Source organism: Tachysurus fulvidraco, chromosome 6 (genome assembly GCF_022655615.1).
Source record: "Tachysurus fulvidraco isolate hzauxx_2018 chromosome 6, HZAU_PFXX_2.0, whole genome shotgun sequence".
Classification (NCBI taxonomy): Eukaryota; Metazoa; Chordata; class Actinopteri; order Siluriformes; family Bagridae; genus Tachysurus; species Tachysurus fulvidraco.
The window spans coordinates 10,562,898-10,578,219 of record NC_062523.1 but is presented as its reverse complement, the minus strand read 5'-3'; the positions used below and the strand labels follow the sequence as shown (position 1 = coordinate 10,578,219).

At 41.4% G+C, this 15,322-nt stretch overlaps 1 protein-coding gene across 4 annotated transcripts in view; it reads right to left on the bottom strand.

Moving 5' to 3' along the window:
• Window positions 1-15,322, bottom strand: part of hdac4 (histone deacetylase 4) — a 163,587-nt gene that overhangs the window by 100,452 nt on the left and 47,813 nt on the right. For all 4 annotated transcript variants that reach the window (XM_027164464.2, XM_027164465.2, XM_047814509.1 and 1 more), the window contains one exon: window positions 3,603-3,671. In XM_027164464.2, coding sequence (XP_027020265.1) covers window positions 3,603-3,671 — 69 coding nt within the window. The remainder of the gene's footprint in view (window positions 1-3,602; window positions 3,672-15,322) is intronic.

The following is a 15,322-nucleotide window of genomic DNA, read 5'->3' as shown; positions in this document are numbered from 1 at the left end:
ACCCAGTACAAACACATGGTAAACCCACATAAAACCCCAGTCTACACCCAGTACAAACACACAGTAAACCCACATAAAACCCCAGTCTACACCCAGTACAAACACAAGGTAAACACACATAAAAAACCCAGTCTACACCCAGTACATACACACTCTAAACCCAACCAAAAACCCAGTCTATACCCAGTACAAACACATGGTAAACCCAACCTAAACCCCAGTCTACACCCAGTACATACACACTCTAAACCCAACCAAAAACCCAGTCTACACCCAGTACAAACAGACTCTAAACCCACATAAAACCCCAGTCTACACCCAGTACAAACACACTCTAAACCCAACCAAAACCCCAGTCTACACCCAGTACAAACACACTCTAAACCCAACCAAAAACCCAGTCTACACCCAGTACAAACACACTCTAAACCCAACCAAAAACCCAGTCTACACCCAGTACAAACACACTCTAAACCCAACCAAAAACCCAGTCTACACCCAGTACAAACACACTCTAAACCCACATAAAACCCCAGTCTACACCCAGTACAAACACACTCTAAACCCACATAAAACCCCAGTCTACACCCAGTACAAACACACTCTAAACCCAACCAAAAACCCAGTCTACACCCAGTACAAACACACTCTAAACCCACATAAAACCCGTCTACACCCAGTACAAACACACTCTAAACCCACATAAAACCCCAGTCTACACCCAGTACAAACACACAGTAAACCCACATAAAACCCCAGTCTACACCCAGTACAAACACACGGTAAACCCACATAAAACCCCAGTCTACACCCAGTACAAACACACGGTAAACCCACATAAAACCCCAGTCTACGCCCAGTACAAACACACGGTAAACCCACATAAAACCCCAGTCTACGCCCAGTACAAACACACGGTAAACCCACATAAAACCCCAGTCTACACCCAGTACAAACACACAGTAAACCCACATAAAACCCCAGTCTACACCCAGTACAAACACACGGTAAACCCACATAAAACCCCAGTCTACGCCCAGTACAAACACACGGTAAACCCACATAAAAACCCAGTCTACACCCGGTACAAACACACGGTAAACCCGCATAAAAACCCAGTCTACACCCAGTACAAACACACTCTAAACCCAACCAAAACCCAGTCTACACCCAGTACAAACACACGGTAAACACACATAAAAAAACCCAGTCTACACCCAGTACATACACACTCTAAACCCAACCAAAAACCCAGTCTACACCCAGTACAAACACACTCTAAACCCAACCAAAACCCCAGTCTACACCCAGTACAAACACACTCTAAACCCAACCAAAAACCCAGTCTACACCCAGTACAAACACACTCTAAACCCACATAAAACCCCAGTCTACACCCAGTACAAACACACTCTAAACCCACATAAAACCCCAGTCTACACCCAGTACAAACACACTCTAATCCCACATAAAACCCCAGTCTACACCCAGTACAAACACACTCTAATCCCACATAAAACCCCAGTCTACACCCAGTACAAACACACAGTAAACCCACATAAAACCCCAGTCTACACCCAGTACAAACACACGGTAAACCCACATAAAACCCCAGTCTACACCCAGTACAAACACACGGTAAACCCACATAAAACCCCAGTCTACACCCAGTACAAACACACGGTAAACCCACATAAAACCCCAGTCTACACCCAGTACAAACACACGGTAAACCCACATAAAACCCCAGTCTACGCCCAGTACAAACACACGGTAAACCCACATAAAACCCCAGTCTACGCCCAGTACAAACACACGGTAAACCCACATAAAACCCCAGTCTACACCCAGTACAAACACACTCTAAACCCACATAAAACCCCAGTCTACGCCCAGTACAAACACACTCTAAACCCACATAAAACCCCAGTCTACACCCGGTACAAACACACGGTAAACCCGCATAAAAACCCAGTCTACACCCAGTACAAACACACTCTAAACCCAACCAAAACCCAGTCTACACCCAGTACAAACACACGGTAAACACACATAAAAAACCCAGTCTACACCCAGTACATACACACTCTAAACCCAACCAAAAACCCAGTCTATACCCAGTACAAACACATGGTAAACCCAACCTAAACCCCAGTCTACACCCAGTACATACACACTCTAAACCCAACCAAAAACCCAGTCTACACCCAGTACATACACACTCTAAACCCAACCAAAACCCCAGTCTACACCCAGTACAAACACACTCTAAACCCAACCAAAACCCCAGTCTACACCCAGTACAAACACACGGTAAACCCACATAAAAACCCAGTCTACACCCAGTACATACACACTCTAAACCCAACCAAAACCCCAGTCTACACCCAGTACAAACACACTCTAAACCCTACCAAAAACCCAGTCTACACCCAGTACAAACACACTCTAAACCCAACCAAAACCCCAGTCTACACCCAGACCAGACACTCTAAACCCAACCAAAAACCCAGTTTACACCCAGTACAAACACACTCAACCCACCCTAAGACCCAGTCTACGCCCAGATTAACCCCAAACCCAAACCAACACAAACTCAAACGAAAGCAAATCCAACAAAATCTAACACTGTCCAAACCACACTTAAAACTAGACCAAAACCAAGAAAGCCCTGGGTATAATTCACTTCAAACTCAAATAATAACTCTGCCCTGCCAAAAAACATTGAACGTATAGTTTAAATACAGCCTAAACATAGCCCAAATTTGCTCTAAACCCAAATCCAAACTCAGGCCAATCCTACAATCAACCCTAAACTTAATTTGACGCCAGGTTAAGCTTAGCCAAAACTGGTCCACATCAGAAATCCATATAATCCATATAGTACCGCTGTCAAATCGACCCTCTCTCACTATTGATTTGAAGCTTTGCAAATATAAAATACTGTATAAATACACACCACAAGGCCTCTGACAGCTGTTGGAGGATGCTGTAATTTTTTCCCCCCTAGCTACGGGAGAATTGAATACGCTGACCTATATGCATTATGTCCTGTGAAGGATGGATTATTACATTATGACAATATTATAATATAGCAGTCACTGTTCATTTCCTCCTAACGGAAGCTGCCAGTATGTTGCTCTCTGCACATTCGAGCACATGTGTAGGTGAGACAGACGATCCACGCATACGTCCATGCAACAGAAGGAAACCACTTAAGGACTAAGCACTTTCCTGTGGCAAGCCAATAACACCCAGTATCTCCAGCACAGAGAGAAATAGGTGGTGCATGTCAAATACTCTGCATAATAATTCTCATGCTTTAGGCACAGAGAAAAAGTAAGCATTTCCTCTTGCTGTTGCAGGGAATTTGGCAGACACTGTCTTTTTCACTCTCGTACTAGCAGTTTGGACCTTTCGCGTTAAAGGTTGCCATGTCCATTAGTGGAGGCTTTACAATGAACAGAAATAGGAACAGCATAATAATATACTGTTCTATAAGCTGGCTGAACTCAGGTTACTCCAATCTAAAGCAAAACTACATCACACATACATAAACACATTGATAAGAAGAAGAAAAAAAATTAAAAATACAGTCCTACCAGAGGGAATGTGGTTGAGTCCAGATGGCTTAAGAAGCTCCAGAGACTGCTCTTTACTGGGAAGGCTATCTGTGGGAGAGAGAGAAGACAAGCGTTCAGAAATGATCTGATGATCAGCCAGAGTACAGATGTGTGAAGCATCACACCGACAGAAACACGGCGAGAAAGAGGGCAATACAAACGCATAAAGACACACAGACATTCACACACACACACTCAGAGAGGGAGGGCATTAAAAAGGAAGCGACATTACAGGAAAATAACCTGTTGGAAAAGAATTTGCATTACTGTTCACACCACTGTTAAAATAACACACAGACAATTACTGATATGCGCATGCGCACGCACGCACGCACGCGCACACACACACACACACACGGACACTCCCTTTAAATATACATTAAACAATCATTTAGCTAAAGAAGTAACTAAACAGCTTCATCTTGTAAAGAAAACACTTTAAAAAAAAATAAAAAATGTAAAATGTTTTCTGTATAATGAAACAAGTTACAGAATGACATTATACCAAAAATGTTAAAGAAGTAAAACATGTCTAATCTCTAATAAAATACAGGGTGTTTAATGTGGCCAGGCAGAAAGCATTCAGAAGTTGATTATTTTCCAATCAATGCATATCATAAAGTGTTACATTCCTTTTAAAAACAGCCATGTGTCTCAATTTTTATTAAAAAACAAGCTCAATTTCATATTTAGTTGTGCTTTATATCATCACCTAATGGATGAGCTAATTATAAACGAACAAAAGAGAGAGAGAGAGAGAGAAAAAAATTAGAGCAGACACTGGAGACTCCTTCTAAAGCACTAAATTACCTCAGATCAAACTTCAGAATATCAATGTCTTCTAAGACGTCTAAACAAGTACCAGGGGAAACAACCACCACAGATGATACCAGAACACATAACATAAACCTGTGGATTGTCTTGTAGCTGGAACGTCTGCTCAGAGGATGCTGATTCGTTCTCTACAGCATCATTGTAAACAAGGAACCACATGCATCCACAGAAACACAGACTGAAAGCACAAACTTAAAGAAAACTGACTTGACATTACTGAGTATGAGCTGCTTTATTTAAAATATAAAAATAAAAAATAAAAAGTTCAGAACCCTGACACAATGATCTGGATGTTCCTCACACCTACACACTGATGGATGGGCCTAGAAGCACAAGCTTTACAAAGACAGGCAGGCATTTGACTTCAGCAAAAAGCCTGAAAAGAGCACCAATTATAGTTCACACATAGAGGGTGTGTGTGTGTGTGTGTGTGTGTGTGTGTGTGTGTCTCTAGAACATACAGCAGGTTATAAGAGGGCAAAAATGTCTATGCTCCGACGTCAGCCATTCCAGACACAGAGCTCGTATCCAGCTCTACAGTCACAAGCTCTGAGGGGGAGGAAAAGACCTTCCACCACGATGCTCCTACACAATCCATTCACGTCCACACCGAGGACAGGTGATCCATGTAGCCGAGGTGTCCTCGTCCGCATTCTCAAGAAGGAAAGCACGGACGTTCAAAAACCTCCCCTTTGCTTTTCTTGTGATTCTGGATATATTAAGCATTGGGTTGTACAAGAGACCCAGGAGTACCAAAGCAACATTATCTTTTATTTTGTGAAAGACGGGGGGAAAATGATTAAGAGAGTGTTAAGCTCAGTCCTACAAGTGGTCTGAGCTGCTAAACCTTACAGACACACACATACACAGCCATCTGGCTACTACTTAGTCACACTAGTCAAACCAAAACTTGTTCCAAACCATTATTTCCCCCCTCTATATTAATTCATACATGGTTTGACATGGCAGTTCCACAAAACATGGCAGAACAAGCGCCCACACTTATCCTTGTGAAGAAAAAAAATAAAAAATCCAAATTCTATGAATATGCAAATTAGAAATGCCTCCAACACTACACACAATCCCTACTTCCCCTGGCTAACTGTACTGAGTGGCCTGTATTTGCATAATGTACACCATAGACTTATATTTTATATGTTAGGAATAAAACACAACAAGGTGTCATTGTTCTAGGAAAATAATGACTGAGAATTCCTTTCATTATTAGTCGATTGAAAAGTCATAGTGATTACATGAACGTATAACCCTTAGAAAGAAGCTGGAAAATGGAGGCAGGTGATGGATACATCTACTGTATAATAAAGACATACTTTAGAGGGTGCTTTTATTTACTGTGATGTGATGCTGAGTTACTGTTGTGCTTTTATTTACTGTGATGCTGAGTCCCAGGTGTTTTATTCCTTCCATAGATGTTAGACATCTCTTCACAGAAAAGCTCACCCATTGCTCGACAATTAAATCGAAAATATTTGTCAACAACGTCTTAGATTGTCTATCTGATAATCTAATGACTTGTGTAAGATGTTGGTCTAGGAATGAGTCAGTATAGATCGCTGTTTAAGGAATATGTATGTAGAGAATGCAGAAGAACCCCAATAGAGGAGAATTTCCAGAGTATGGAATGAAGAAAAACCCAAGCAACGGAGGAATCCGCGTGCAGAGAGTGACTAAGAACCACAGCAAATGTGGAATCCCAGTGGAGAGGATGCAGAGGGACCCATGGAAGAGAGGAATCCTGGTGGACAGAATGCAAGAAGAACCCCAGCAAAAGAGGACGCTCAGTGTACGAAATGACGAAGAACCGAAGCAAATGTGAAATCCCAGTGGAGTAAAATCCAAACCACTGCCAAAAAGGAATCCCAGTCCAGAGAATGTACAGGAACCCCAACAGAAAGGAAACCCTGAGAGAGAATGCAGATGAGAAATCCTAAATGGAGAGGATTTAAGAATTCCAGCAAAGGAGGAATTAAAGTGGAAGAAATTCCGAACTCTTACCAAGGAGGAATCCCAGTGTAGAGAAACCATAAGAACTTTAGCATAAGTGGAAGAATTTCAGAAGAACCCCAGGAAAAGAGAAATCTAAGGGTAGAAATTGACAAAGAACCACAGCAAATGTGAAATCCCAGTTTAGGGGAATCCAAACCCCTGCCAAAAAAAAAAAAAAAAAAAAAAGAAAAAGAAATCCGAAATGGAGAGAATGAAGAATTCCAGCAAAGTTGGAATAAGCGTGGAGGAAATTCAGGACCCTTACTAAGGAGGAATCCCAGTGTAGAGAACGCAGAAGAACTTTAGCATAAGCAGAATCCTCATAGAAGAATTTCAGAAGAACCCCAGCAAAAGAGAAATCCCAGTGAAACCACTGAAAGCACAGGTAGAGACTTGCACGGCAGGCAGAGTTAACTCGGGGTACAAAGCGGCATGACTGGAGGCAAAGCTACTTTCCGTTTCTGTTTCTGACTTTTTCCAGGCTGCCAGACTGCAGGCATGATTAATACATGACGGAACACAAGAGGAATGAAAAATTCAAAAGTGAGCAACCCCCACCCCAGTGGAATGGTTACTAAAGAAAGATGCCTCCACGCTCCACAGGCAGGCCTAATTTCTGTCTGACAGAGGGAAGAATAAAAAGACGAGCAGATGGGGAAAAAGCCAAGAAGGAGGAGGAGGAGGAGGAACACAGAATGGAAGTTGGTTAGTTAGGTTTGTGGATCAGGGCCTTGTTCTCAGGCTCGTCTCACTCCTTGATCTATTTCTGGATGAAGACTACTCATACCATAATAGCATTTTAATTAGCCCACCATGCCAGAACATCCATCATGCATCACTCAGTGAAAGCCTGCTACTAAAATATCAGCAAAAAAAAAAAAAAAACAATGTTCGGTCCCGAGCACTCGTTCAGAAGCGGCATTACACCGGAGCCACGTGACATGTGCAAACGTTTGGACTTTGTAGCTTGTGTGTTTTCACAATGTAATCGGTATAATAAAACCCAACAATATCCATGAACGCAGTGTGAGAAAACTGCAACACCATAAAAAATATCTTTATGATATACTGTTATGTCATTTTAGACGATGGGAGCGAAACACACTGGCAGTCACAACATATTTAAATACAGGGAGCAGAGCTATTATTTATGTCACAACACACTTGTATGGAGATATAAGTATAGTGTATAGTGATTTTTATTAAACACATTTATTTTATAGACATTAAAGTTCAATCAAGCTTCAGGTTTCTAAATGCATCACTAAGGTATTGGGGTTTTGTTTTTTTCTTTTAGATTTTGACAATTTTCATTAGTTTTTTTTTTCCTCCAGTATTTATTTTTGTTAATTAAACATTTTTCTACAGTTATTACAGATATGTGTTTCATTAAACATCTTTATAATCCTAGCCTTTATTCGTTTTTCACTCTCGGCACTGGTGAAGGAGTTACTTACTGTAGTTACTGTACGACTGTAAGTTACTGTAATCTGAGATTTGTCTCAGAAATATATTCGTCACAAACATTTCTCAGTTCGCTTGTCCATATTTTTTAAATATTGAACTTGAACCTGTTTCTAGAACTTTAACCAGAAATGCAAATTTGCTGTGAATGAGCACACACACACACACACACACACACACACACACACACACACTCAAACTCACACACACACTTGCACACACTCACTCACACACACACACAAACACACTCATACACACACACACACACATACACGCACACAAACACACTCACACACACACACTCCCACATGCACACACTCACTCGCACACATGCACACACTCACTCACACAAACACACACACACACACACTCACACACACAGATAGAGCTCTACTAGGCCAGGCTCTAACAGTTTCCACACACACTTGGCACTGATGTATCCATTCTGTAGTGTATTTCTAGCAACCTATTCATTAATGGATCACAGAAATAACATCCTGCTATTTTTGTTCTGTCTTTTTCCCCCCTCATATTTAAGGAATATTTTTAAGGCTTCACAGACATGATGAAACAGGAGGCAGCGAACAAAAAGCCAAATAGCCACTCACACTGTCCACACCAGATCCCACACACACTAAACCCCACCAAGGATGTGATTCTATCCATAAAATCAAAACTAAATCAGAGCAGATGCGTTTTTCACAAAAATTATTGAGCGTCATCTGATCCGATTTTCGGTCTAAAGAAAGAACTCGTGTTTGGTGTTTATGCAAAAAAAAAAATCATACTGTTTTTCATTATAGCTGTGACACACCCTTGAAAAATAGAATGCTGATGAATAAACACGAGAGAGCTGAACTGTGCGACGTGTGTGTGTGTGTGTGTGTGTGTGTGTGTGTGTGTGTGTGTGTGTGTGTGTGTGTGTGTGTGTGTGTGTGTGTGTGTGTGTTGTGTGACTGAGATGGGAGCCGGGCAGACGGGCAGCCGGTGGCAGATGGCAGAAAGATGACACCAGAGCCTGATGGGCTGGATGAGGAGAAGTCCTTCTGTCTGTGTGGCATCAGACCCACAGTTACACACATGAACACGTTCACACTCAATCACAAACAATCAACATGTAGTACACCGTCAGTGGGTTCAGAGGTGAATAAAACCGTTAGTAGTTCAAGTTGTCAAATTACAGACAGCTCCATAATGGGCGATATGAGGACTTGATATTTTTGGGACTTCTTTGTGTGTTTAGAAGCAAATGAAACCAGAATAACGGCGGATGAAATACGACTCTGATAGAAAACCGTCAGCTGGGGAAAAAAAACATAAAAATACACTAGGGCAAAACTGCAAAAGTGAGTCATGCCAATGTTGCCAGCCGGCTTACAATTGGGGTCTCGGTGACAAAAGTTAACTTGGCTAAATAATGAATTACTCACTATTATAATGTTTTATTATAACGTAGCCAGATAAATGACCCAAACTGCTACATGTGACTTCTGTGGCACTGGGCAGTTTTACGTGTAACATTAATGCACTGAAAGTAGTAATTGAAGTGAAAATAAAGATCTGGCTAAGAAAACAGTTGCGTCCTCAGCTACATGGACGCACCGATGTGATTTGTGATTTTTTTTTCACGTTTCTTAGTATCCATCTGCTAATCATGAACAGCATGTGCCGAGTAGAGCAGAGCAGTAAACAGTGCAGTCTGTGAGCTGAATGCAGACCCTGACACGTGCTCAGTGCTCGCAGTAGTGAAGTGCTCAGGTCGGCCGTCCTCGTGCGCTCTGTTAAAGACACTGTTTAAACGCTGCAGGATGTTTTATCCAGTTACGTGAGATGTGGGAACATGCTGTAGTTCCTTCCCTTCATATTTTCACAGAGCAGTGTGATTCACTGTGTACCGTCTGATCATTAGCAACAAGGTACATTAGGCTAAAGTCACACACCATTAAGTAGTTGAGGAGTTTGGCCTCAGGATCGATATCAGTGTATCCGGTCTCAGCTGTGTGGTACAGTGTAAAGACCTGTAAAACCTGTATACCTATCCGTCTGTCTGTCTATCCATCCATCACTCTATCCATCCATCCCTCCTGCTATCGTCAATCCATCTGTTTTTTTTCTCTCCATCTCTCTATCCATGCAACCATCAATCCATCTATCTCTCACTTTCCATCTCTGTCTCTTTCTCTCCATCCATCCGCCAATGATTATGTCTCTATCCATCCATCCATACACCCATCCCTCTATCTTTCCACATATCCATGTCTATATCTCTCTACCCATCTCTCTCTCCATTACTATCTTTCTCTTGCTTTCTCCTACCATCCACCTGTGTATACTGTAGGTCTCTCTCTCTCTCTCTCTCTCTCTCTCTCTCTCTGACACATACACAGAGACAGACACACACAGACAGACACACACACACAGACAGACACACAGACACACACAGACACACACACAGAAAGACACAGACAGACATTAACAGGGAAGATCTTCATCTTCGTTTTTATGGTGTGCTGGTAAAAATAGCCGTTAGCGATGGCGAGTAGCACTGAACCATAGCCAGAAGCTCAATCTCCAGAAAGATGCAATCCTGTGGCATTTTGGCCACGCACATCCCAGAAGACATGGGAAATGACATCAGAGCTGTTACACAGGAAAGCAGCACTAATTGTCTATATCTCTGGTAGAAGAGAAACAGGAAATGCCTAAAACTGACAGGCTGGCAGCATCTAAATGACTTCCTTTATTCTCTCAGATCAATGATGTTCTCCTTGTGGACAAACGTCTGCTCTGCTGGACTTGTATGTGCAGCTCCACACCAGGGACATATAGCTCCACGCTGGTGAGAAGGAGTGAAGGCAATCTGCTAAAAATAGAGTATGAACTGCTGATGACAGGTCTGCCTGAGGTCACCTTGCCTCGACTCTTTGAAAAGCAGCAGGGAGGAAAGAGGACCAGCAAGAGTGGTGCTCATGAATGATGGAGAAAGAGACAGAGAGACAGAGAGAGTAAATGAAATGAAGTGAGTGTGACTAAGAAAACAGCGTGGCCATTAGCGTCCTGCTTTAGCAGCCTGTAAGCTCTCTGCGCTCCCATTGATCAGGCACAAAAACACATACACACATACAGCATCATATAGCGTTCAGACTGAATACAGCTTTCTAATAGTGCCTGTAATTATTTCTGTTCTGATTATCCAGATCATCTGTCCGGCCTGATGATGTTATTATTCACGATGAAGTCTAACAGCATGGGCGCGGGAAAGAAAATCTAAAAGTCTTGACTGAAAATCAGAACCATTCGTTTGCCTGAATGAAACATTAAAAATTAAGGAAATATATTATACATTATTCAAAAGGGTTCTTTCTAATATCATTACACGTTTCTACTAATACGTTAATATAACTTACAAGATCGGCATATAAACCGTTTGTCCACAAATAAAAAAAAATCTAATCCGATTAAAATGGCTGTAATCTCAGAAGAAATTTTCACTTCACTTGCAATTACCTTTACGGCATTTGGCAGACGGTCGTATCCAGCGACGTACAAAAGTGCTTTAAAGTCTCTGTCAATGAATACGTCAATACTGGTTCACTAGGTCACAGCTTAAGGATCCCATCAGTCCATAAAGTCTAACTCTAAGCATATATATAAAAACAAACAGGAAAAAGTAAGCTATAGTTTACGTGTTTCAGGAAATGGTAGGTCTTCACCCGTCGTCGTTTGAAGACAGTCAGTGACACAGCTGTGCAGACGTCTAGAGGAAGTTCGTTCCACCGTCTCGGTGCCAGAACAGAGAAGAGTCTTGATGAGTACCTTCCTTGTACCCTGAGAGATGATGAGACTAGTTGAGCAGTGCAAGGTTCTTTTTGGCTTAATAGGCAAGCATCTGTGTTTTGAAGGGTTTATGCAGCAAGCGGAAGCCACTATAATGTTGGTGCCTCGCGAGTTTTAATTTTCCTTTTGAAATGTTGAAATTTACAGTTAATTTAGAAAATTCTGTAGCAAAGATTTAAATAGCTTGTATTTCTGAAATGAACTATTATTCGTAACGTATTTAACAACATATCCGGATTCTTCCAATGTTAGTTTTTTTCATTTTTAATTAAAAATTGACTTATGGTTGTCACGGCAACCTGTTTGTCCATCGGTCGTGCTATTTCACTGCTTTATAAATACAAATGTGATTGATGACAATAAAAAGTACCGATAATGTTTCCACCGAGTCATAATATAAAGCTCTCTTAATAAGCTTGTTTAATCTGAACAAGGATTATTATTTAGACTTTTCGTGGAAAACTACAAAACCCAGACCTCACCACAGGAAAGCTAGAGAGTAGACGGAAACGAGATAAAAAATGGTGGCTAACCGATTCGGTGATGGATGCCCGCTCACTGTCGGACCATCCGCTATGATCGAGGCGCTGACTGACAAGCTCCATGTGCTCGCTATCTACCTGACTCTGCCAAGTGCCCGGTGCCAGCAGGAACCAAGTGTCTGGCAGGAAGTGTGGCAGTTGGATGTGTAGTGAGGGATGGTCACTTCCCTGAAGCCCCTGTGAGTGCAGAGTGATTCCAACCAAACACACACACAAACAACATACAACAGGGCTCTGGTTCCCACCGGTATACACACAACTCATACTACTTCTCAGCATTGGAGACGCACAAACATACACACAAACGCTGCCGAAGGTCGCGCTCTTCTTCTGAGTCAGGTATGCCAAAGACAAAAACAAGCCCAATGTGTATACTTAAAAAAGTAACGAATGATCATGCTGTTATTACTTCCTTTACGAGTCACAAAAAATAAATAACTCATTATATGCTATAATTCAAACTCTGACCAACTCCTTTGTTTAGTTTCACGTTCACTGCTTTTGTTGTTTGAATTGTGGTAATGTTTAATATGATTCAAGTCACACATGAATCAACTTGAAATAGTTACATGATCCAATTCATCAGTTAACCATATAAAGTATTTAAAAAGTTAATTTACCATTGTGCTGCTCTATTACTGCCACTTCTCTTATCACGCTATTTGATCAATAACCAGCTCCATGAGCCGTTGTGTTGATTTTCAGCTTTAGCACCATAACATAAGACAGTCAGGAAAGATAAATTCTACATAAATATATAAACTCTATAAATTCTGCAAGACTACATTCTTGGAAAAAGGAGCTAAACTGTACAATTCCAAGCCGATAGCATTAATTTAAACTTTCGTGTATATATATATATATATATATATACACACACACACACATATACACACACGTATATATATATATATACGCGCACAATGTATAATTTACCCAGAAATGCATACATTTAAAATTTTACTCTCTGAGTTTATTACAGTTCATTCATGCATATTAAATATTTTAAAAAGTCCAACTTTTCAAGATAAAGCACCATATTAAAGTTACAAAAGATAAAGAAATCTCCGGCAGCAACAAGGAAATGTACTGTACAACTCACTCGCGTGTATTTCTGATCATGTCTGAATGTCATCCTCTGTGGAAAGCTAAGCACTGGCCACTCATGGCCCTTCATCACTTCCTTATTACCGCTGGGGAGCTTTCAACAGATCGTCTCTATGCCCGTCTGTCTACGTTCCTCACGTGTTTACAGACTACTTAGCAGTCACTCCACAGATACTGCAGTGAGTGGAGAACGACTGTCAGCACTTTGTTCTGCCTATTAACCTCCTCTACATATTCTGCTCCATCCAGTTGGTCACCCGCCAGGGAACGCTTCCACCATTAACAGCATCACTCACGCAGCAAACGGACTAATACTGGACATTTGTGTGGTCCTTGTGCTAATGTGAGAAGAAAATATAACAACACTAAGCTATATTTGGCTGGGTAAGCCAGTTGGAGAAAGTTAAAAGGTTTTTGGAGAACTCAAAGATGGCCTACCAAGTGTACAAAGTGAATAAATGTGCAATCAGAAGCAGAGAACCGTCTGCCTCTAACTCAGAAATATATTAGGATCTGGAGGACCATGACCTGTGCATGTTTGTGCACGCATTTTCACATCATTCTCCTGAATATACATATTCCCATTGGCCAACTGCGCCTAATCCAACAGGAAGTCACAACATAACAGGATATAATGAAAGAAGGTTAATCGAGATGGTAAAAAATTGGGAGTGAGAGGAAAAAGGGGGGATGCTTATGAAAGGATAAGTTAACTGGGATCTCAAATGGCAGCCATTAGTGACACTGCAAAGCATTTATGGCATCCGCTTTCCCTCTGATGAGAAACAATTAGTCCTGAAATGATACGCTTTTTTTGTTACGCAACAGCTGAGACTAGGCACTGGGCCACAATAAGAGCCCATCTCCTCTTGGCATATTTCTGCTCATTACCCCGGCATGTTGTATAAAAGAGTGATAGCTCTCTCTCTCTCTCTCTCTCTCTCTTTCTCTCTGCTTCGTGATCTCAAGAAAAGCCCTGCACTTAACGAGAGCTATTGTGAAAAACAGTAGCAAGTTTGCAAAAATGAACACACTACTACACTACACTACCTCCGTGCCTGCAGGGGGCGATGATAATCAGCAGAACTGCACATTGCTCCTTTTATAACCTGCCAACAGGCTGATTACTCCAGTAATGGTTGTTGGACGTGGTATAAACAAGCTTGGTCTACAGTCTGACTTTAAGCTTTTAAGTTTTTCTTGTTGATTTTTCTTTTCCAATGCCACATTTCTGAGGTTAAAGGACAGCTGGAAAAACCTGGGGCCGAGTTCAGTGTTCAAGAAGTCTGTTGTGTTTCTTATGAAGGCTGGATCTCTGGTGTGGTCCAATTGTAGTAAAAATACGATAAGACGCTGATTACGACCAAATTCCAAGAAGTGAACAAAACATGTTATGTGTTACGGGTAGAGAGCAGCATTTTTTTTTTATGTGCATGTGGACTGAACTGACACACTAATTGAAAAATTAGTAGCAGAGGATAAAGTGATGAATAGAGTGATGAATATCCAGGGGGAAAAGAAAGAAACGGTGGGCACAGTTAACAAAACAAGCAGAACTAGACGGCAAGCCTGTCGATTGCCTCGGCCGCCAACAAGTCTAGCCCCTTGTCACTAATTTGTATGCCAGAAATACACTTAAAATGTACTTCAAACAGGAAGGCAGCTATTAAAGAAAAACTATTTCAGGCGTTTGACCTTGCTGTGACCATAAATCTGTTTAGATTAATTTTAAAATCTAATCAGTTTGTCTGCTGGTTACAAAAAAAAAAATCCATATAAAATCCTACAAACATTCAACCACTCGATCTTGAGATATCATGCAACTTAGATGGGTGGACGGATGGCGAAAAACCTGAAAGCGTGACGCCTCCGCGACTAATTACTGATGTTTTAAACTAGTGACGTCCA